This window comes from Plectrocnemia conspersa, unplaced genomic scaffold, assembly GCF_051122295.1.
Source record: "Plectrocnemia conspersa isolate PC_06_02 unplaced genomic scaffold, ASM5112229v1 ptg000014l, whole genome shotgun sequence".
Classification (NCBI taxonomy): Eukaryota; Metazoa; Arthropoda; class Insecta; order Trichoptera; family Polycentropodidae; genus Plectrocnemia; species Plectrocnemia conspersa.
The window spans coordinates 11,964,014-11,989,027 of NW_028277178.1; the positions used below are offsets into that span (position 1 = coordinate 11,964,014).

At 32.0% G+C, this 25,014-nt stretch overlaps 1 protein-coding gene across 5 annotated transcripts in view; it reads left to right on the forward strand.

Annotated features, from left to right (window-relative positions):
- The first annotated feature begins 1,910 nt into the window (after positions 1–1,910).
- spir (spire type actin nucleation factor) overlaps positions 1,911–25,014 on the forward strand; it is a 167,771-nt gene continuing 144,667 nt past the window's right edge. For all 5 annotated transcript variants that reach the window (XM_088203655.1, XM_088203656.1, XM_088203657.1 and 2 more), the window contains exon 1: positions 1,911–2,261. In XM_088203655.1, coding sequence (XP_088059781.1) covers positions 2,039–2,261 — 223 coding nt within the window. In that variant the 5' untranslated portion in view covers positions 1,911–2,038. The remainder of the gene's footprint in view (positions 2,262–25,014) is intronic.

A 25,014-nucleotide genomic window follows, 5' to 3' on the forward strand; every position in this document is an offset into this window, starting at 1 on the left:
CACTTTAATTGTAACGTACATATAAATACAGACAGTGGCGAGGTTTTATATTTTTTTATTAATCGCGTAGTGGGAAAGTTTTAGTTTTGCTAATAAATTGCTATAAGAAAAACTATTTTTAAGATTTGAAGTTTATATAATAATCTTTTTTTCATAAAACACATATGTGTTTTTGGCGATTGTTTAATGTTTTAGTGTACACTTGCTCAGCCAAAATTTCTCCTTTAATCACAAGAACAAGGACCAACGGGTAAATATTTGTAATTATTTCAAAATGCTAGTACAAATTGCAAACTTCACTATTAACTGGTGCTAGCATAACATTGATATATATTTTTTAAAATGTGATAAAAGATAAGTTCTGATTAAAAATTGAAATATTAATATAGTATGTTTTATATTTCAAATTGATTGTAATAATCTTAATGTAAAAATAAATAAAGATAGAGAAAGGACAAAACTATCAACATAGACTTTTTACAAAGGATAATGGATTACTATTCATGATACTTATTCAAAGCATGTAAATTAAATAGCATTTGCTAAAATTGGGTTTATAACTTCATCATAAATGTCGATGGTAATTGTAACTTTCAAAACATAAATCAGATAGCAACTGATAAGTATTACAGTGATGTAAATGTGAGAGAGTGAGTTATTGAACTGCTACTGCGCACAATATGTAGGATGGATGTGTTGACCAGAATTTGTGAAAATCATCATAATAAGGACAGAAAACTTATATTCATTGTAAATTTAAATTAAATTATTACTTTAAGAAATAAAATAATGGGCGCGTCATACCCACAACTCATATGAACCACTAGCTGTATGTACATACATACATAAAAAATAAGTTTACTTGACTGTACAGCAAGGAAAAATATTTTTCGATTTCAATAACATTTTCTCCCAAAGATTTTTTAACATTGCTAGTTTTCGTCGCGCCCACTAGAAGAAGTTTCATAAAGCTTTAAATAATAATAGATTATCTCCAATCCAAGCTTATTTAGCGCCTCAGATAGCAAACGTATTTTGCGCCCCACCCCTATATATTTTCAACTTATTAAATATAAAAATGAGCTGAAAAATATAATAATCAAATAGTACTTCACCATAAAATATTTTTCGCGATTACTTAATATTTGAATATTATAGTAATTTAAATAAACTACATAGTGTTAGACTTAAAATATAGTGGTTCAACGCTACAAAGACAGCAGCGAAAACAACTGTATGGTAACCAAAGAACAAAGAATATAACGTTATCAACTAAAGGGTGCATAGTAGAGCGACGAGGTGCAAAGAGTAAAATATATGGTTGAGAATATTTACGTCGTTCTATTCGCTCTTATTTTCGTATTGCTCCATTATTTAAGGAAGCTAAAAAAATATTTCGATCCCTTTGCTTTGCAAGCATTTAAAATATACCAATAAATTTCAGTGCAATCCATTTTTAATGAATGTAAAATAGTATATTTAAAAAAAGTTAATACAATATATTGCAGTTTTAAACATAAATAATAAAAAAAAACTAAAGTTTAAAGGAGTAAGAGAGTATTTTGCAGTTAAACTATTTAAAAATACTGAATACATTATCATAATTTGGCATTTTAAAATATATATATATTCTAGGGGGGAGATGCCCCCCCCTGTCCCCCTCCCCAATAATGCGCTTGGCCCTGATGTCGAAAAAAGCTAAGCACATCTGATTAACACATAATATATTTTTATGTGGAAAAATACAAAATAAAAAACATGTGATGCAAAATTATTCTTTTGTTTAGACCTGTGTAAAATTAAAAAACAAGTAAACGTCAAAACAGAACGGCCTACGGACGCGACCTGTCAACGCGGTAGGATTTAGGGGTTGGCGCACGCGAAGGAGGCAACAATCGGCGCGCACCGTCAGTGCGGCGCGGTCCCCTGCGCGAGGTGGACGCGCGGTCGGTGTGCGCATACGCGAGTGACAGAATAACAGTGATACGCGCCGTAGGATGAACGGGCATTAGTAAATAATAAATTGTGATCGAGTGAAATGGGCACCGAAGTGCGGCTGGACCCTGCCGGGTGCCTGAGCCTTGGCCAGGTGCTGCAGGCGTTCAACGCGCCCATCAGCGAGGAGCACGCGTGGGCGCTGTTCCACCAGGCGGCGGTGGCCCTTCGCCAGGGGTTGAGGGCGCAGCGCTCGGTCGCCGCCCTCGCGGGCCTCGATCGCCTGCTGCTTCGGCAGGACGGCGAGGTCAGGATCGCACCGGACGGTGAGTTTTGTTGCAATTATCGCTCTTCGACCGGACTTCGATTCGCCTGAAAGCGATTTCAGCACCATAATGAGTCGTAAACAACAACATTCTATAATCGTCTGAAAAATATCACACCTTTATTGTCTTATTTATATACATATGGCTCGTAATTTTTATTAAACGGTAAGAATTATTTTGACACATTGTCAGAATCATTTTTTACGGTTGGCGATGGTTTTATCGTGTAGTTCTGTTATTGCTGTAACGGTTGATATGTCATTTGCATGTCGGCAGTTCACTATCATTATCATTGTGTTTTAGGGCCAACTTGTTAGGTCAATCATGCTCTCCGTCGCCGCTTTGTCGTTATTCTGACGCGTCCTACATATAATTAAATAGATTCGTTGAGAGTAATTCATGGGGTGTTCACTGTTCTGACCAACGCTTGTTCCCACCTAACCTGTCCAACAGTTTTGGTGCGAACGAGATATTTTTAAAATAAATAATTTATTACCCATTTATATTTATTAATGTTATATTTTTTTAAATTCACATAATCGTCCAATATTTTTTATTATGACCGTATGCTATTTTTATTCTTACCATTTGATATTTATTCATTATTTTAATTCTAATTTTAAATAATTCGATTTTTATTCTGACTCTTGAAGATGATTTAAATTCTGACCATTTAATTTGCTGCCTATTCATATTACGTGGTCATGAAGTCGGGCGGTTCTTTGTAATAAATTTTTTTCGAAATTTGCAAATCAATAAATTAAAAATACGTGTTTAAAATGTAAAAATTTTAGGTCTCATTTCATTCTTATTAATCTATGACAAACATGGTTTTGGAATTTCAACTTTAACCTTAAATTAACGAAGAATAATTCAAAACTGAAATAAAAAGCAAATAATTTCTATACACATACACAAAACCTATTGTATTTTTAGCTTCTTAGACGGCAAATATAGAATTACTATCTTATTTATTTGCCTGATTTAGTCTACTAGTATTATGAAAGCTTTTTAAGTCTCTTATTGGAGTTAAAAGAGCGTTAAATTCATTGTGGATGATCAACAGTATGAAAGGGATGGTCTGAATATCTTGATTTTCGTTTGATTAAAAAATGTGGTGTTCATTTAAAAAAAAAAATGTACAAATTTAAAGAACTTTGTAAGTGTATTATGTATCTTGCTACAAATATAGAATTACAGTAACATATTTATTATGAGCATAATTTAGGCTGCTCGTCATTTTTGAGACAAGCGGACTGCAAATATAGTTAAATGAAGTTAATTTTTCATAAATCATATAATATTTCTAGATACAATTAACTGTTTATTTTGCCAAACAACTACTGTTTTTTTTTAATAAATATCCTTAAGATCTTTCTAAAGAATTTTTTTAGGGTTAATTGCTCGCTTTTCATTTTTTCAAGAATGTTCTTTAGAGCGTATAAATTTAAATTACTGTGTATCGAATAAACAACAAAAAAAATTATAGCTAACTATATACTATGTATTTCATAATAGTTATTCGAACAGGTTCTAAAAAGCTTTCTTTTCTCTGGAAAAAGTACGTAATTTATTTTTAGATAATAAACATTTAACTCGCAAAATGCAGACAAATTCCCAGAACTTTGTAATCATTCTTTGTTTCGCGGTGTTAAAATTCGCAGTAGTTATAAAAAAAGTTGAAAAGTGGGTTTTTTGGAAGAAGGTGTTACTGATAATATATTAAGAAAAAAATAAAATTTAAATTATGAACATACATACATTTCAATGACTTATTTGTTAATGCGATTCATTTAAGATTTTGCCAAATCGTGGAAATCTCTTGCCGTTTCCAATTCACAGGTATGTCTGTGAATTTTGGTCATTCTTAGGTTTTGTTTTGATTGAAAAAAGATAACTGAATACTCGCTTTCAAATTGTATTCATTTGACGGCAAACTGTATTTATGCTTCAGTCTTCTGAAATCTTCAGGAGCTCATAAAAAATATACAGTAAATGATTCAAACAACGAGTATACATTTCTACAAGCATATTATGAGTTATGAATCCAACATCATCAATAATACTTACTTTCTCTCTTTATTGCATTTAAAGGAGTCACAATTTTATTATGTAATCAATTAAAGCTGAAATTTATTTATCCTAATGTCAGCTAAATCCATATAAAGTCAATACAGTAACGAGAAATATCAAAGTTATTTTCACTGACAGAATCGAAATATATTTTTTATCTTGTTATCTTATTTTTTTATCTAAAAAATCTTATCATAATATCACGCAAAAATAGCTTGTCTAAATTTATAAAACCGATAAAAAATATAAAAAAGGAAAACATGTAAAATATATTTGTCTAATGTTTGGAAAAATTTGAGTTTTTATAAGACTCCTTATCAATTCTATTGAAATGGAACAAAAGTTGTTTCTAATTTTATTTTGTGTTTTACGATAAAGTTAATTCATAGAAAAATGATTATCGAATGCATTTAAGTGATTTGGTTATAGTGGTTGTTTAACAGACAACCGCTAAATGTGTTATAAAATATTATATTTTAGATCAGAAGAAAAATTCAAACTTTTCGCTGTTTTGACATAATGTGATTGAGTCGAATTAACAATGTTAACGTAACTGAGTCTCATTTAAAATAATTGGAAACAAAACTTCACAGCCAAAATATCTTTAAAAGTTATCTTCCAATAACTAATGGTTTTGGCGATTTATAAAATAAATTCTTGTATTAATGAATGCTAAAATATTCAATATCAATAAAATAAATTAATCTAAACGCCCCAAGAACTATTTATAATATAAAATGCACAGATAATCATTCACATAAAAATAAATATATTCTTTTAAGGAAAAAAATGTTATGCTGATGTAATGAAACATCATTGTAAATTAAAAGAAATTATGTACATTGTAAATTCAAAGTACAAGAATAACAGCGATACAATTCATTAAACACTTAAAAAAAAATATGAACGAAAGGTTAAACAAAGCATTATACTTGAATTTTAATTCTAAATCTATAAAATTGTATTTTAATGTAGGATTTACTCCAAAATCAAGTTTTTCAACAATTTAATATACTTTCAAGCATCTTGTTCCAATATTACACATTGATTATTAAAATCAGATATTGAAAAATATTTGTTTTCTTATCTGATCGATTATTTATTGCTTATTTGATTGTGCTATTTTTTATTTTAATAAAATGCCCACTATGTAATTAAACTAAATTTATTCAAACAGCTTCGCCTCGATGCTCTCATCGAAACGAGGCTGTGCTACATCGGTTCTAGTAGATTTAGATATTATACTTTTTTCTTTGTATTGTTAAGAATCTAGAAAATCTCGTGTCATAGGTCGACTCTCTTTCTTCGCCATTTTATCACCGTCTTATTTTATTTTTCAATAAAATCTGGCGATATAGATTTACATGCGGGTGGCTTAAATTAAAAAATATTTTAGTAGTTATAATTTATTATTTTTTATATACTATTATTTCCATTATCATTTTTTTATAAATGATTAGTAAATAAATACTTTAATAATACAAAGATAAGCTATAATGTACTTATGTTAGTCTAAATATTAACCTGTTAATTACAAAATTTTACTCTTATCTGTGTGTAGTGGTATTGCAATTATATGTATTTATTTTCACTCTAGTCAGATAAATGAATGTATCTCTTTTATTTTTCATAGATTATATCCGTTGATGCAAACGGTCGTTTCATTTTTTTACATCTCATTTGAACCATTATGGTAAAAAAAACACACATGACTCAATAAGACTCGTTTGCTCTTGAGGTGCTAGTGATTATCTCATTGAGAGGGTCAATATATGATTTAATATGGTAGCAAAAACATGTTCAACGGTTTTTTGGATCGTATCCTAAAACAGTTTAACCTCTCGCATATGAATTATATATTTTTTATGAGCAAACTGTAGTACAGAATGAAATATGTAAATCAACTAATAAATCGCCACTGCATTACTATTTTTATTTGGTTATCAATTAATAGTGCGATAATAACCCCAGTTTAGAAAGGTCGATAATAATTAATGTTACGATTTGTGGTTTAGTCAATAACCTTTGAATGTTATATACACATAAATTTGAACCAAAGTTACCTTTAAGGAGCAGGGTGATTTTAAATTACGTAACATTTTAAACTGAATGTTATGTTAAACAAGAGTGGTCCATTTAAAAGTATTCCAGATATATGAGGCATTGGAAAAGACTCATTTCATAAAAATATATCTCAAACATAGTAAAAAGTTGATTCTAGAATAAATCCTTAAATGCATATAAAATAATCTGGCATTGCGGTTACACTATGATCGACTTTATACGAATTAAGGCAAACTCGACACGTAACGCGCGCTCTCCCATACTCTGCCACTTAATAATTTGATAATTATAATAATGACTAATAATGAGGATGATATAATACGATATTTCCTATTTAATATACGAGTAGTATGTCTATTTTTTAATTTATATACATATGTAGATTTTAGATTCGAACCAAAGCATATAATATTTTTTTTGCTTTTCTCTTCAGATGTTAATATTTGCAGATTCTTATATCTGTTTGTATTAATACGTGTAATTTGTGTTTAATTTAAGTATACACTCAAAAAGATAAGTTGTCCGGATTCTATATTGATATAATGGTCCAACGGTTTTCGCTCCATTCATGCCAGCCACTTTCGACTGTGCTTAGATTTAGAATGTCGCATAATTGGTCAAGATTTACCTGTTGTCCGATTGCGTTCTCGGAAACCTGTTCTTCTGCGGTGCAGGTATACATACATAGCAACCGAGCGAACCATTGTCGGACGACAATGATTTTTCACCTGCGTTTCGGATGCTGTTATGCTCTCAATTTTTTTTGCAACCCCGCTAAGTCTTATTGTCCACCTTCTGCCTCTTTCAAATTGTATCTGTCTACAGTGGTAATAATAATAATACGCGTTTCGTGCTAATATGGACGTTAGATGGACACGCCAAAAGTGAGTTTTGCAACATATTGTGCGTTTGCTGGAATGAGGCAATTATTTATAGATTCGGGGCAAGTGATACATTGCTTTCTTGTTTTTATTTGGTTAATGCTTTAAGATACTGTTTTAGAATGCGGCTGTACCTTTGCATTATAAATACGCTGTGTAGAGAGGGTAGTATTATTAAATTTGTGTACTTAATTTCATACATATGTATTTGATGAAATAATATTTTGAAGATTTTGTAAACATGGTTTAAAATTGATCGGTTGGGTTTTAACACACACCTATATTTTTTAGATAATCGCCATGTATCTCAAATGCATTTGACAAGCTTTGAGACGAGTTTCTCGATTGATCTCGCACTGCTTTTTTCGACACCCAGCGCGCGTAGTTTATTAGTGACAACGGATGGCTTTTAGCTCATTTCTTCATCATGAACGCCACTTCTACCTAATTTAAATTTAAAATAGCAGTATATCTATTAATAACGTAATGGTTATAAATCAAAACAATTTGTCCATGAATTTCAGCAGATGTTTCTCTTTTTCACACATATTCAATTACTATATGTATTCTACTTACTTATTATATTATTCTCTACAATTGATAAAATTATAGTCTTGGTTTTAAAAATAATTTAAATCGGTTGTAATTTAAATAAATATAATGTTTCCATTATATAAAGTGTAAAAGATTCGCTTTTGTTGTAATTACAATTACTCGGATTGCTTAAAATATATAATCATAATAAATTAGTTTATACATATTAAGCAATGATCATTATTCGTATTGATTGTAAAGGTAAAAAAACATACACCATAAATTTAGAAATAGTTCTGAGCTGCATAATATTTACTCAAAAATATCAGTAATTTCTAGAATTTCGGCAATTAGAAAGCGTTTTTCCCCTAATTTGTGTTTGACTGCTTATTTGTTGTCTTTGAGGCTGTTAAGGTCATGTCTGTTATAAATAGCGTCAATATATAATATGCTTGTAGATATTTTCGTAGTACATCGGGGAAAAGTTTTTTTGAATTAATGCAATAAATTAAAGAAGTACAAATATTTCACTACAAATTAATTATAACGAATATGAATAGTTTGACAAATATTCGTTTCCATTTTTACTCTTCGAATATCTTTTTATGTCTATATTCTAAGCAACAATGTAACATAAAATTCATTGTGTGTCTAAATCATTCAAAATATTATTCTATTTCATAAAACTATGTGCTAATAATAAAAAAAAGAATTAAAATTCTTTTAGAGTTAATCCAATAGCAACGACAAAAAAACGTTGAAAATTATTCATGTAAGATAACAGCATTCTCGTGTGTATAATCACAACAACTTTTGATATTCTCACGTTATCTTGCAAGCAAATATTTATCGAGTGAACAAAATTTGATAAGAACATAGTGGGTATATATTCTCAAGATGGTTCTAATTGTTCCAAGCCTTCTCTTATTGACACACACCTATGAGATAATTAAGTTTACACATTGTCACACTTTTGAGAGTGTCATTATCGACGTGCAATTAAACCGTTATCGTATTAATTATGTATTTAATAAGGAGGTTTGCAAACGTCATGTCAGTGTGTCAATCGGTTAGAGGCCAAAAAGTGTTGACCCCGACTCGACGCATCGCGACTAGCGTAACGTTATATTATAGTATTATCAGGAAACGTTTCGTTGGCATGCAATAATGGATTTTAGATTAACGTAAATCGTTTGATTTGCAACTACGACCCTGACCGTCAGATTGGGTACATATTTTCGGAGGTTGCACCGCCCCAGATGTGTTGTGACGGTAACCAAGGTCCACGCCCCGAGCAGAGGGGTAGGTTTCCGGGGGCGGCTGAGAGCTGGCGGCCGGGGGTGGTATCGATCGGCGAGCTACGGCCTTGCACCTCCGCCTCCGCGATTCGTCCCCAAGAGAGCAAGATGAAAACTATCGAGAGACGTGTATACTTGCAGCTTCAGTAGTAGGACTGACGTATAGTTTCCCGTGATTGTGGAGAAAAGTATGCATGCTATATTTTAATATGATTGGTTGAAGGTCATTGAAAGTATATGTTATGTTTATATCAAATACATATAGGTATAAGTATGTACGATGAAGTGTAAACTCATTTTAATGCCTATTGACCCAACCCTATTTTTGCCTGAGAGCAATAAACAGGTTGCAAATTAGATACAAAAATATGGTTGATTTAAATGCCTAATTTAAAGCCGAAAACGAGTATTTATAAGTGAATTGGCATCAGATCTGGGGTCCAACCGTCCCCCTGTTCGCACAGAAAGCATTTTTTCTGCTCATCGTCCACTAAAGATTAAGGCAATTCATGTAAAAGTAACATTCAAAATTACATTTTACAAATATTGGTTTATTTTACTTAAATGTAATATCTAATGTTTTTTTCATTTGCCGAAATAAATATTTAAAAATTATTTTAAAATATTTTTAAACCTTTTAATGCAGTCACAAGAGAAATATGAATAACTTTTATTTATTAACTTTATAACTCATGCGAAATTACGTAATTAAATAAATAAATTAAAAAAAGTTCTAGCTGCATTTCCGCAACTCTTTAGATGACTTAAAAATTTAGAATTAATTTAAAAAGGAATGATAATTTGCAGGAGGATAATGCAATAAAGCATTTGAGTAACCGTATTTTTTTTGCCCGGCAAGTTGCGAAAAGTACACAGAATCTTAAATTAAACAATATTAATTTTTATGGAGTTAATATAAAATTCTAGTTCATTTAATATCAATAAATCTAAGGCCATCGTGTCCATGAATGTGAATCTGTATCGATCTTAAAACAATCTGCCGTTGACATTAGCGTTGACCTTTGACCTCATACAGTGGCGATAACGCTTTCCATCGTTCTATTCGCAAGATATGGAGATAAAATGGCTCGCATAAAATTGTTGACGATGAAAGGATTCGTCACGCGATGATATTAACCTCACTCGATCGATTTTGGTCTAAATCCTTGAAATTAACGACCTCGCCTTTTAATTGACACAGTGTAGCCTTTTAGCCCTAATTGTATTTTTTGCTGTATTTCATTTTATTCCATAAAGCCTTGAACTCTCTGTGGTTTTCAAGTCTCATTCTAGATGCGTATGGCGTGTTTTTTAAGGTGATTTATTGATTCTGGTATGAGATCATTTCGCGTGACAAGAAAGTCGAATTTCATCGCAACTTTTGGTCGTTTATTACGTATACGTGAAAAAATTCGTAGATATCTGTTGCTGGCATAGCGTTCACTTTCTTATTGTGGTGATCTTTTTTTCTCAATGACAAGTGAGACGATCGTTCACCTGTAGGAATCGATAATCATCGGAGGCGTTCGATTGGAACTCGACCACATGTTTTGAGGCTTATTTTCTTTGCGGCATTGAAGATCTTGGATGTTCTATCGCGGAAATTGGCCGTGAATTTTTATACGAATAAAATAAGGTGATCTTCTTGTTTTATTTTATTTCAAACATGGATGATCGATTGACTTTGAATTATTGAACTGTTAAAACTTGCGGTTTATTATTATTGAAAAAATAGTGTGAAAAATATGAATTATTCCTAATTGCGCGATTATGGGGCATGTAAAAAATATTCAATATTATACAAATTCGGCACTTAAATAAATTATCAACAAGCAAATCAAAAGTTTAAGCTTCATTGATCACAAATAACATAATTTAAGAACGACTAAGAAACGCATTTTTATTTTTGCGTATTTTTGTTTTGTAGAATCGCCATTTTTGTCTTGTAGACATGTCAATTACATACATAATTTTCTTGTTCAGACTACATTTAAATGCGCCATCGTGATTAAATGACATAAGTAGAATAGATATAGATAAAAATTTAATTTGTTTGATTCTTCTCGTTCTGTAACGCTCCCCACGTGTCGAAATTGATTCTTGATTACATTAAAAAAATGTTTTGAAGGGTTTATCTCATCCACCTTATTCTTCAGACCTTGCTCCTTCATACTATCATTTATTTCGACCGATGCAACACTTACTATTTGGAAATAATCAAAATGCAGACGATGTGAAAAGGAGGCTATCGAAATATTTTGCATCAAAGCATCCAAAATTTTATGCTAATGGAACGGAATGACCGAGAGGTGGAAAAGGTTATATTTTTAGACGTAGCTATATTTTGAATAAATAAAATATAAATAAATATTTAAAAGTGATTTTTTGCTTCATTAAAAAATAACATTAATTTCGAGATTACATAATAAGTATTATTTTGTGAGAGTAAATAAAGATATTTGATAATATTTATTTTTATATAGTGTGTTATTTTTATTTTAAGAATAAAATGTTCTTTCAAGCCGTTTCTAGTATTTATATAATGAGTCAAGTCATAAGGTTAAAATATTTACACATATGATGTGAAATTCTATTATCTCTAGACAATAGATATATAGTTATATTAATAGTTCAACTTTAATGTATATTTTCTTTATCGTCATCATGAGCACGCAAAGATGTATGATTGATTTTCACTATCAATAAGATAAGATAAAAAATGTACATTATTGAAGATCTGTTGTTAAATCATAATATTTTACTGCTAGTTTAAATCAAATAGATGCCGTCATTTAATTGTCATAACATTGAAATTTTAATCATGGTGATTAATTAATTAAACAATTACATACTATGTCGTCAGACTGATTATTTATTTTATATTACAGTACTATAAGATGTTTTAAAGTTTTCACTCAAATATTATTTATTGATTTAATAATTTTTTTAGCGATACAATGAGCTACCTGTATAATTGGCTGTTTTCTTTGAAAGAAAACACATTTTGATAATTGGACTCCGCACTAACATGAATTAGCTCTATGCCTTAGTTTACAGTAATATGCGTGCGCTAATTACCATATTATTAGATCTTATCTAAGAGAACGTATTCTAAACAAGGCAGGCGATAGTTTCGCTTTCACGTGAAAACGTACGATAATTCGCTAATCTTGTTGTCCGGCAATTAATCGCTATCGGAGTTTTCAGATTTAACACGACAAGAAAGAACATGAAAATATAGACATGTATGGTTTTGAAGTCGTTATACATATATTTAAATATTTGTTTGTTGAATCACATTCTCACGGTGTCTAGTAATAATATTTCATTGGAATATGAGCCGTAGTATGTCATAGATCAGGGTCATTGAAAAATTATCCTGATGCTATTTCTTTGAGTGCATTAAGGCCACGTGAGTGCATTTGATGTGTTGTAAAGTTCATCTTTGCGTTAAATTTATGCACATACACTTTGAATAATAATGAAACGGGCTTCGTGAGAAATTTCATAATTAGCTCGCCAAAAAAATATTCATTGGATATATGCGATACAATAAGTATATAGTCGAGCTTTATCTTAATTGGAATGACGAGATAATTTGCAAGTCTTTAACAAGTCTAAGGAATTATCCAAGCGTTTGCTTTGGGCTGCAATGAATAGAGGAAACCTGATTAAAAGGCCGTAATCAATCACTGAACTGGTAGATTATAGACGTTGTGGATAAATTTTAACAATTTCTAATGCCTTACAACTTCATAAACAGCAGTAAACGCTTCCTTATTATTGTGGGCATATTAAATGATTAATCAGATATAATAAAATGTATTTCAATATAATTTTACTGAAACTATAATTTTTCATTCACTGTAACATATACAATATATAGTACATAACACATGGATACATACTTATTTTTAAAGTTAAAAATGACAATTTTTTAGCAGTAAGCTTTTCAATATTTGCAGGTATTAAATTAATATACAATTTTTCAGTTATTCTTCATCGTCGCTTTAATGAAAAATAAGTCGAATACAAGTTAGAGCTCTTAAGTTTTTTTTAAATCATTTTTAATTAATTTTATTTTATTTTTACGTATACGTTGCAGGGAAATAAAATATATTTATTCTTATGCAATTAAATTAATGTTTAATCAAGTTATGGTTAAATTATAATTCATATTGCCGATTCCATATTGTGAGCTTATTTTGAATACTTTTATTAGCTAGGTCATTTCATTTATCAGTTAATTTGGTATTTAAAAAAAATTTGAGTACTGTTAATACAGAATCTCGAATCTTCATCTAGTTCTTGTCAATAAATCCTGAAAGGAATATTTTTTAATTTAAGAAAACAGCCGATTTTTATATCTGATATAATATACATGCTGAAGAATTGTGCCACAACTTCAAAAAATGCATACATTTTTCAGGCTTATTCTCCCTCTTGTATTATTCCCATAATATTCTTAACAGACTGGACATTTAATCGATATAGGTACTGTTTCAGTTTTCCATACATATGTTTTCAGGCGGTAGTTCCTTTTAATTGAACTATGGTTGTAGTATATAGTCCATAACGTCTCAGACTAATAACTTTTATTTAAAAAAAATGCGCTATTATTAAAAAAACTTACATCTATTGGTTATAAATTATATTACACAAAATAATATATAATTATTATTACAGATGTCACTGATTCCCAAACTTCAGTTAGGTGGTACTTACAGTACTTACTTTTAGGTATTCATTATATCTGATTGATTTACTCAGTTGGTACAGATTTACCCCGTTGTAACGCATTGGGCTTACACCTGTCAGGTTACAACGGAAGATGTAATAAAATAAATAAATATACTAACAGCAGTTTGCTAATCATTGACGTAGAGCACAAAACATAGCTTCAATTGAGCTTAAAATGTATCGTGTATCATAATTAAATAAATTTATTATATACTACGTATCATGAGCAATCATAACAATGTTATTTTTATTGTAAATATCTTTTCAAAAGGAAGTTTAAATGGAGTTATCTTTGTGTCAGTAGACTTGTTGTATAAAATAAATTACATCACCTTGCATTTTGTGGTCGCACTACGCGGATGTGCCCTCTTCTCTGGACCTCCGTTCGTCCGTTATAAATCGTTAACTATGAATAATAACGCATCGGTCCAGAGTGAAACTGGATCGTGCTCTTCGGCGGCTGATCATTGCCGATTCGCCACGGCTGTTCCGTAATCATCGGAGTATGAGCACGATCATGACCACCCTGTGACCATCCTCTGGATCCGTCGGCGTTTCCTCAAAAGCCTCCTTTATTGCGTCTACCCCGGTGGCGGCAGGTGTGGGAAACCTGGAGGCGTGTGAACGACCTCGGACCAACTAAGAATGCCTTAATTGGTTGACGATCTAATAAAGAGATGGATGAATTCCGAAAAAATCTCTCGAAAATCTCAAACGATCGTACGCGAAGGAATCTCTGACGATAATACCGTGCTTAAATTTCTGACAGAGCTTTTAAAAAAAAAGGCTCTGAATCGTCCATTAAACCAATCAGAGAAAAATAAATATTAGCTACATGTTTTCCATCTGAGTCCTTGTGACATTTTAAAATTAGTTTTTATTCCATGTATGTATTGTGTTTAGAGCACTTTTGAGACTTACTGAAGTATTTCATGTATATTTTTTGTGCTTCGTTTTTTTCAGATTACAGTAAAAATTAGCATACATTATTACATATAGATAAAAGTTTTATTATGATTCTGAATATTTTTGATAATAATTTATAATACCAGTATGTTGAAATATTTATATCTGAAGCGATGCAATCTTGCAGAAATGTTCTACTTATCTTTCCAAAAACAATCACACTGTTACAATATCTTATATGTATATACATACGCCATCTCTTGAAAGATCATCTTGGAATGTTTAACTCATTTAAATATTCTAAACCAAGTTGCGTATATCCTTCTGGTATTTATCCATATCTCGAATCATCAAGAATCACCTATCTTCAACTAAGAGGCAGTGAAAAGTTTTCGATGCTCTTTTATTTTGAGTGCACTATGATGGATTGACTTGTTTACCAACAAACAATATTCATGAGGGTTCAAGTTCAGGGCCTTTCTTCTGCTTCTAATTAATAACTCCCATTCGCCGACAAGGCTAAGTTGCATCACATCCGATCGCGCATCTTATCGTTTACCCGATCGTTAAGGCTCGTTATATCTACACAACACATGTGTTTCTTCTTTTTCTTCTCTGAAAAGCCCTTAAGCTCCCCATGGCACACACACGAGGAGAAAGTGGCGAAGAGATGTTTAGGATGAGTAATTGTGGGATGCGTTGCGTGCGCACCGACCCACCGGGTTATTAATTACTATATGCAATGGAGAAAATGCGGTTGCGCAAAACTCTTATTATCGTTTCGGTTCTTCTTTTTTCTATTTCTACGTCTTCTTTTTCAAATCAATTATTCTCGAGTGTTCACTTTTACCGTCGATGGCATCCGCGGTGGTCGGGGAGAAAAAAGTGGTGGGCGTGCTTTATGTTTGCAACTGAAATGGTGGTGTTTATGCTGTTTTAGGTGTAATGGGATTGATGGGGAATGCTATTATGGAGGTCGTTGGCATGATTTATACAAGCAAATTTGCATAAGCGTCATTAAAATGCGATTAACCTTTTGCACTGTTAAGGAGCGCTCTATCGTTAATTAGTATTGATAATGATTTTCTTCATTAACTCTACATAACTGGTTAATAAACGCACGGGATACTTTAAAGTGCGCCGCATATATCCTAATGAATTAATATATTTATTTACACGTAATATACAATACAATACTAAAATCGCTTTGGTCTTATAGGATCGACTTAGATTTCTAAAAACTATTCAAACTAATATTATAATTATTATCCAAATTTTCCAGTTAAAATGGGAACTTATATCAAATTAGTCGATCGATCAGAATTTCTGCTTTTCCATTGCAAAATACAATGCTTTATTTGCAAAAATATTGTACTATATATATGTTTTTAGAAAATATTATTTTTATTCAAAAGAGCTTTTTTTATTTAACAGTAGTTAAATATTTAATAACTGAATCAATTGATGTTTTAATTGACAGCACTGACACTGTTTCTTTTGAAGGGTGGAATTCATTTTTGTTAATTGTTTAGATGTAAGTTAGTTATACAAAAGCTCATAATACACAAGCATTACCTATTTGTTGAATTTTTATTTTGAAAGCGTTTTAATAAACTTGTTTATGATAGTTGTGGACATTTCTTCATTATCAATTAATGCAAAAAACATCGTATTTTTATGGTATACAATAAAAACAGATAAGGAATATAAACGCCGATCATTAAAACCGTCCATAATTATCGGTTGACTCCATCTTAGATCAGCGCTAATTATGACATTGAACTCGTGTTTGACGAGCTTTAGCTGCATTTCTACCGCACACATTACAAATGTCACTTCGTATTGAATTTATATTTTATGGAGTTCATAAAGTGAGCAAAGAAGATGTTCGCTGGTTAAAACTGAATTTTTATTAAAATAAAAAATTAAAGTACGGCGTAACTTTTGCATCATTCGAACCTTTGATTCGGAAAACGAGTCTCTCGTACAAAACTGCACATGAATGATTCATTAGCAGACTCCGAAAAGGAACTCATCTCTACCGGTCTTCTCGGCGTTGAAAATTTACAGCTAATCTCGACTGGTGCTACCTCAGGAACCAGTCTGCGGTCGGTAATGGATATTTTATTATACGTCGCTTTATAAAAGTGCAAAGTGCTTTAGGGGGAAGAACTGACGCTGTTGGAGTTGGTTAGTTTTTTTAGCTTGCCTGTTTGTTGCATAGTTGAGGTTTACGCTCGCCTGGTCATCCTCTCGGATGAATTATTTATCGAATCGGCAGATAATGAGTCGTTCGTGTGAGTATGATCATGTCTGTTCGCTGCTATGTGCTAATTGAGTGGCCGAGGTCGATGTCCAGCTGGATGATTTTTTTCATTCTTTCAATCGGATTTATGCAGTGTTATGTAATGCGGTGATAATGCACATATATTATAAAGCATGACTTATAATCAAATTCTAGAAGGAATTGAACACTACGTATTACCTGCGTCAGTACAAGATGTACTTTATTATCAATATTGCATTATTGATTGCATATAATTCTTTTAAACCAAGATAACATCATCTACTCGTATTATCGCTGAAAAATTCACGTCTTTGCGTTATCTCAGAGTAGAGATTTTCAAAAAATATTGTATATTCAAGACAAATACTTACTATTAGTTATGACGTATTATGAAATATATATTTAGTACCTCTGACAGTTAATTAATACTGAAGTTTGAGCTTTAAATTATGATTGAGATTTTTTGAAGTAATTGTTTTATATTATCAGATGCTATTTCGTTGGTATTGTTAAACTTGATTATATGTTTTAATTATATTTTTTTTTGTCATTTCAAAAACACATGGAATAATTATTACTTGATTGGGATATAACAGTCTTTATACGGACGGAATAGCGTAGTCCTTAACGTCTCAGACTAGTAACTCCAAGGTTGCGGGCTCGAGCCCCGGCAGCGGCACTTGAATTTTTATTTATAAAAATACGCAATTCTTAAAAAAGCCCCAGCTGCAGTGACATCTTTTGATTATAAATTGTATAGAATATAATAATTTATAATTAATAATATAGATGTCACCGATTCTCAGACTTTTTCAGTCTTGTGGTTAGTACTTATTTGTAGGTATTCAATTTGTCTGATTGACTTACTCATTTGGTACAGATTTGCCCGTTGTAACGCATTGGGCTGTTTTAAATTAACAGATCATACCTTTACATATAAATCAGGTATTGAATTTGTGGGGCAAAAAATGTTTTGAAGAGGTCACAAATAACTGTTTAAAATAATATATTTTAGTAAAAATTAGTTTTATAAGAAATTTATAGTATTGATACAATAACAACAATAAATATTTTTTAAGAGCTTAAACTCATTTTATTATGGCCCTAGAAGTGATTGACCTCGTGGCCAGTGAGACACAATGTGAATCTAGTAAGACTTTTTATTGCATTATTTACAAGAGTGTGACTTACGATTTTCGGCGAGACGTTTTTTCCAAGCAGTAGTGAAGTTGACGCAGGTGATGATGCCCGTGGACGATACTCAGGGTTCTATTGGCTATATGCAGTGAGTGTCAGGAGGTAGTTCTTCTTGCGGCGATGGTCGTTCGGGAGTTCCAGGTCGCCTCTTCGCGTCTATCGGTGGGAGCGCGTCTGCTAGTCTCTTCGGGTAGCTGCTGGTGACTGTCTCACCCCCCAAGTGTCTTACTTTCTGACCTACTCCATTGTTAATGAATAATCGTTTTTGGTCACAGTCATTAACGCGAGTTTAGGGTTTGAGACAACAACCCTTTTGAACGTGGTCACCTGTGTGTGGTCGCTACATCATATTTTATTAAATTAATTTATTATCTATCATACCCAACAAATATTTTTTGATATTTTTCGAAGTAAAAGGGTTATTTTAAAAACAATATTAATAATAAAATTAACGATATATACTAATAAGACATTGTAAAGAAATTTTACATTTAAATCGAGTTATTTTATATTGATGGCAAAATGTACGAAATTCTACGTGGAAATAATTGAAACCTTACTGTGTAACTTCTACTTTACGGTAAGAAGCGTTACGCATAAACAAATATTTCAGTACTCAAAAAATTGTCATAGGAACTATCTAGAGATAGTCGAATCAAATTAAATCTGTTACTGCTTAGCAATAGTAAAGCGAAGTATCGATGGACACTGATCCCTAGATTGTAAGGAAAATCAATAGTATATATTTGTATCTTATCAATTTAATCTTCCTTAATAAATTTTAAATTTAAGAAGAGCATTATGACATTACTTTATTAGTTACAAAAGCTAAACAAACTGCCATATTAAAGAGCTCACATCACACACTTCCACTTTTATAATAATAAATGATCCCCATGAACGTCACAGTCGTTCGAGACTTTCGATTTCATTCGAGTACTGTTGGTTCTTCTTTAAGATTAGAAACGGACGGTGGTCCATTCAAGGTCATCCCGCAACTCGAAGGGTTTACGAGGAAATAAAAATGAAAGTTGCCTCTCTCGGCGAGCGCATCTTTCTCCTCGGATAGAATATATTAGGTTGAGTAAGATTAGACGGAATACTTCGAATTCCACGTCAATATAGAGATGCAACTTTGGAGTCGCCAAATTTCGACTTTGCGAATAGTTTCAGGCTACCTCTCCATGTCCTCGCCGCTCATCATCGATTCAATTCGCTCATATCGTTTGATTCGTACGACCTTGAAATTCCTTTTGCGCCAAATTATAATATAGCAATTTTAACACGTTTTTTTACTTTCGGAATCGTTACCATAAATCACACGCCCACGTGCGTATATAAATATTAATTTGTAGTTATAAAAAAAAACAGTAATCGTGGGTTCAGTTCAAATATCACGAACGAACGTTTACCGATGCGGAAGCAGTGTGTGCAGGAACAAAACCACGCACTCGAATTGTGTTATACATAATGTCTAATGTTTATGGAAAGTAATACGGTAAAACTCGGTTAAATTGTTAGGTATCCTTGATTTTTGTGAACAACAAAAATTCAATCATTTAATTACATTTTTATTATATACGTAAAAACGTATTTCGGTACAATTAATTGTTGTGATATTTTCTCTAATAATAACATAGCATTACAACACAGCAAACAAATTTGAGTATTTATTATGTAACATATTTCAGCACAGCTTATTAATTTTGATAATTGGTAATAAACAAAATTATTTCCGAATCTTTGATATACAAAATCAATTAATATTTCAATATAAAACAATTGCGATATTTTTTTAGTGAATAAAATGATAAATTATTTATAGTTATGCTATAAGTATTTACAGTATGCTTTTATTTCGTAGTTACGTGTACATTTTTTTATTACGAATTTGACTTGACAGGTTTTACCCAATTAAATATCAAAAATTAAATTAAAAAACAATTATTGTGCACATCTAAATTATACGAGTACCATCCCACATATTTTTTTCTCAGCTCTTCAATGCTGTCGCCAAAAACATTCTTGTGTTTGGCAAGCTCTGACGTTTTGGCCACGACAGGGTAGAATAAGGGACGTGATTGTGACTTACTTGATCATATACATATATATTTTTTAAATGTATTAGAAATTATTATATTTAAGAACAAAAGCTATGTATAATAATATCTGAAAAACGCCTAGTATATCTGTTTGAAAAATCAGTGTAATATAAATTAGTTATCACTTTTTAAGGTTTGAGAACCCTAGAGGAGTGACTTTGTAGCCAGTGAGACTCTTAGTGGAATCTAGTTAGTCCGTCTCATCGGAGTCCAGGCTTAATTATACAGGGCTGCAAAGCTTGCTGACCAATCACACTCATGCAGCGACCACGCAGCCAATAGATGTACTCGTTTCTTAGAGCAGCGAAATAGTATAAACTTTTAGAAAGCGACATTTGCTTGATGGGCATTGTTCAAGGTCGTATTGCATTGCAACGAGCATCTGTGAATCCGGTGATTTATTATATCCGTGACCGTTACGCAACAAACAAATATCTCGAAATGACGGAGAAAATTTACAGTAAGAACACTTGAGTGTTATTTTTTCTGGTCGTAATGAGGGCTTTTGTGTGTAATCCCATTCTTTACGATATTGTCTTGTTTCCTTGTTGATGGATGATAATTTTGGACACAGTAAATTAACGTAAGAATTGAGAATAAGACAAACGTGTGTGTGTGTGGTCGCCACAACTTAATATTTTTTCCAGATATTTATTTAAATTATTTACTATAAATTAATTTTTATAAAGATATTTATTTAATATAATCTGATACTATAAAGTCTAGGAAAAATAAACAAAATAATAAAATTAAGTATGTACAATAAACATTTTTTTATATACATACATATCTGGTGTACAAGTGGACGTCGTATACACAGATTTTGAAAAAGCATTTGATAAAGTTAACCATGCTTTACTTGTAAAAAAGTTATCTAATTTCGGGTTTTCTGAAGATCTCATAAATCTATTCTCAAATTACTTGACCAATAGATATCAATTCGTCAAGTATAATAACTCCTTTTCAGAACGATATAAGACCCCTACTGGAGTACCTCAAGGATCCAATTTGGGTCCATTGTTGTTTTTATTGTTCATTAATGACATAGAAACAGCAATAGAGCATTCAGATTTTTTTATTATATGCAGATGACTTGAAAATTTACAAGAAAATGCATTCGATTTCTGATTTCCTCGACCTACAGGAGCATCTCAACTCTATATGGAAATGGTCTTGCTATAACCAATTGCCTTTCAGTGTAAAGAAATGTCACACAATTTCATTTTCAAGGTCATTAACGCCGTCATTAACACCATCTAGGCGGATATTTTCTGGAAAGGTTTTCTTCAACTAAGGATTTAGGAGTGACTTTCGAAGAACGTTGGAAATTTAGCCAGCACATTGCAGAGACTCATAGCAAATCCTTAAAAATGCTCGGTTTTATCTTGAGAAATGCGCGTTACTTCAGGAATACTTTAGTATTGCGCACTCTTTATGATACTCTAGTCCGCAGCATACTAGAAACTAGCTCCATCATTTGGATCCCAGGCGTAATGAATCAATGTAATGAATTGAAGCTGGAAAAAGTACAACGTAAATTTCTTCGATATTTATACTTGAAGGAATACGGGTATTATCCGTTCTTGTTTCCCAGTGCTTTTATTTTGGGAGCCTTGGGATACGTTTCTTTGTCGACTCGCAGAAGTGTTTATGTAATTAAACACATCTGGAAATTGCTCAAGGGCATCGTAGACAATCCTTCAGTGCTCGAGCAGCTTCAAATGTGGGCTCCTGAAGGTGGTTATAGTTCTCGGTTGCGTCCACTATTCTTGCCTGTTAAGTCTAGAACTGGAGCACTTGCCAACTCTTCTCTGGCCAAGGCTATTTATCTGCTCAATTCTGTCCATAGTAATATTGACATTTTCTCTTGCACATATGAAGTTTTGGTTCAGTTCGTATGGGACAATGCACACCTGTTGAGGTGATATGTGTCTGTTGTTTTGTCTTGTTTATATTTGTATGTATTATGATGTATTAGTACTTTTGACTATCGTGACGCATTAGGTTTGCCTGTCAGGTCACGATGGTTATAATTTTAATAAATAAATAAATAATATCGTTGTAAGCATATTTGTGTTACATATATTCGTTGACATTTTAGCCGCGACGTTCAAGAATTAGGGACACTAAAAAGGCAATTAAATAAGAATAAATATTTTTTACGAAATTTTTGTCTAAATTTTCAGGAAATGTCAGATCGGTACATCCCTTTTTCGCTTCCAAAAGCATGTCCTCTTCTTTCGAAACGTCTCTCGGGGTCCGACACGATTGCACACACGGCCGTGATTAATGGCCGCGTTCGAGATCAGGTTCCGTGATGATCTCGATATTATCTAATGCTTAATTGCCGTCGTGGAAAAAATCCGGTAAAATTTGTAACCGCTTCTGGCCATCGCCCGATGTTATTTTTTCCATCTTCTCTGGCTTTGCGCGCGAGGGTTATCGTGATGTTCGTGAATTCCGGATGAAATTAAATCGAGAACCCCGTTTAATGGCACACCTCTATCATTACACGGTAATAATGATGATGTGTAAAATAGCCATCCGACATCGTTATTGCCATGGCGCATTGAGGTTTTCGGTTCGAATGTGGAAAACGTGATTGTTTTACGGCGTAATGATAACACCTGGGATGGACACGTAAATCGGACGCGCGAAAGTATTTTCCATCATTATTATATTTATTTTTTGCTACATTTTTAATAACAATGTAGATGATTGACTGCAAGGTCGGGATAATTCGAGATCCAAGATCATTCTAGTAATTCGAGAGAATGGATTTAATGTTATACAATCAGTGTTGAAAGTATGAATAAAATGTTTCTGAAACACTTTCATCATTATTATCATAATGATATAAAATAATATACAATAGAACAACCTTGGTGGTATTGTAAGCGCAGTATGTTCATCGATCTTATTTGATAATTTTAAAAGGATGACCATGATCTTTGCGTTTAAAGTTCATGAAATAAAAAAGCTATTTATATATTCAATGTAAAACTTAAAAAACGTAATAAATATTTTTAAAAGTAACGTTAGCTGCGTGGTTTACCTATGTATATGTATTTAAATCAAGCGATAATTGAGCGCCTAAAATAATCTCTCGGTAATAAAATTATAAACGGCTCACCAATTTAACAGAATAAATCAACACATTTCTGCTAGTTTTATAGGATTATTAATGCTAGACATAGAAAAAGTATTCGACACCGTTTGGCACGACGGCTTAACTTATGAATGATCGAAATATAAAGCCCCTGATTATCTTATATACATAATATTCAATAATGAACTGGCAATACCATCTAAAATACGATCTGTAGTCCTGCAGGGTAGTTTTCTCAAGCCGTTCCTCTTCCTTATATATTTATATATAAAACTAACGATATTCATATTTAAAAAATATCTTATCGATGTACTCTGACAATACGGCTGCCATACGATAAATATTTATTACGGTCTTGAACCATTATTTGTGCCAACATGATAGACGAGTAGTATAGGTTCTCTGACTATTGCCCTAAAAGACGTATAGAGTTTAGAGCTTATTTTTAATTTCTCTTGTGTCTGAGGGACTAGTGATAATTATATAATTATAATTCCGATTAGGTTTACCTAGATATTCCTAATCTCACGAATGAATATCGTGATGATTTATTAAAATTGAGCTAGGTAGTACATATTAGGTATTGTAACATTTTTAATAATGAGTTATTTCTCATGTAAAATATCTTGTATGTATTTAAAAAAAATGTAATCAAGTTTCAAAAATTTTGACTAAATGACATATAAAATTATAAAGTCAACCCTTGCCTCCACCTATTGAAAATGAACAAGGATACTGCATTAAATGGAAAGCCAACGACAAATACCTAGATTTACAGCGGAAGCTTAACAGATCCAAAAAACTTGCTGTCATTGCGGTTCTAAAACTATATTTTATTTTATTAAATATTATAGGGACATGAACCATTTATTTTTTAAGAGATATTATATTGTTTATAGGCTGAGATAATGTTTTTTTATTTAGTAAAAACAAAGTAATTAAGCTGTCACACTTAGATTTATTGCACAAAAATTATTACTAAGAGATAATAGCACTTTGCAATAAAGATATATTATTTCAATTTATAAAAATAACTATTTTTTAAATTATAACGTTCTTAATATTGTACGTTTTTAATTAACAAGCATTAAAAATGCATCACGCTCACGTCTTCACTCTTCAAAAAAGGGTCCTCCTTTGAAAGCTATCCTCTGAACACAGTGAATGCACGTAGTCTTCTACTGGGAGGTCTCTCTCCTCATCGCAAACTCGCCTTTTATAGTTAAGAGTGTAAATCGTCGGCTTTGACCAAAGAAACTGAGCTCCTCCAAAGAAGAACCACACGCGAGACGCGCGCTACGTGCTTTTTTTGCTAAAGGAGCTTTTTCAAACAAAAAGCTCTCTACGTACAAGAAAGTCGCTCGACAATGTCAATTAATTTAACTGCGCGATTTCACTAACCGCAAACGGTTCAAGCCAACCGCGGAACGAAAGTTGCATTTAATTCGCACGTGTCACTCGAATCGTGAGCGATTATCCGAGTCTTATCTGACCAGATTGATACGCATTTTTATTTAGTATAATCTCGCCAGATGTGCATATGCCTAGATCTAGAGCCTGAA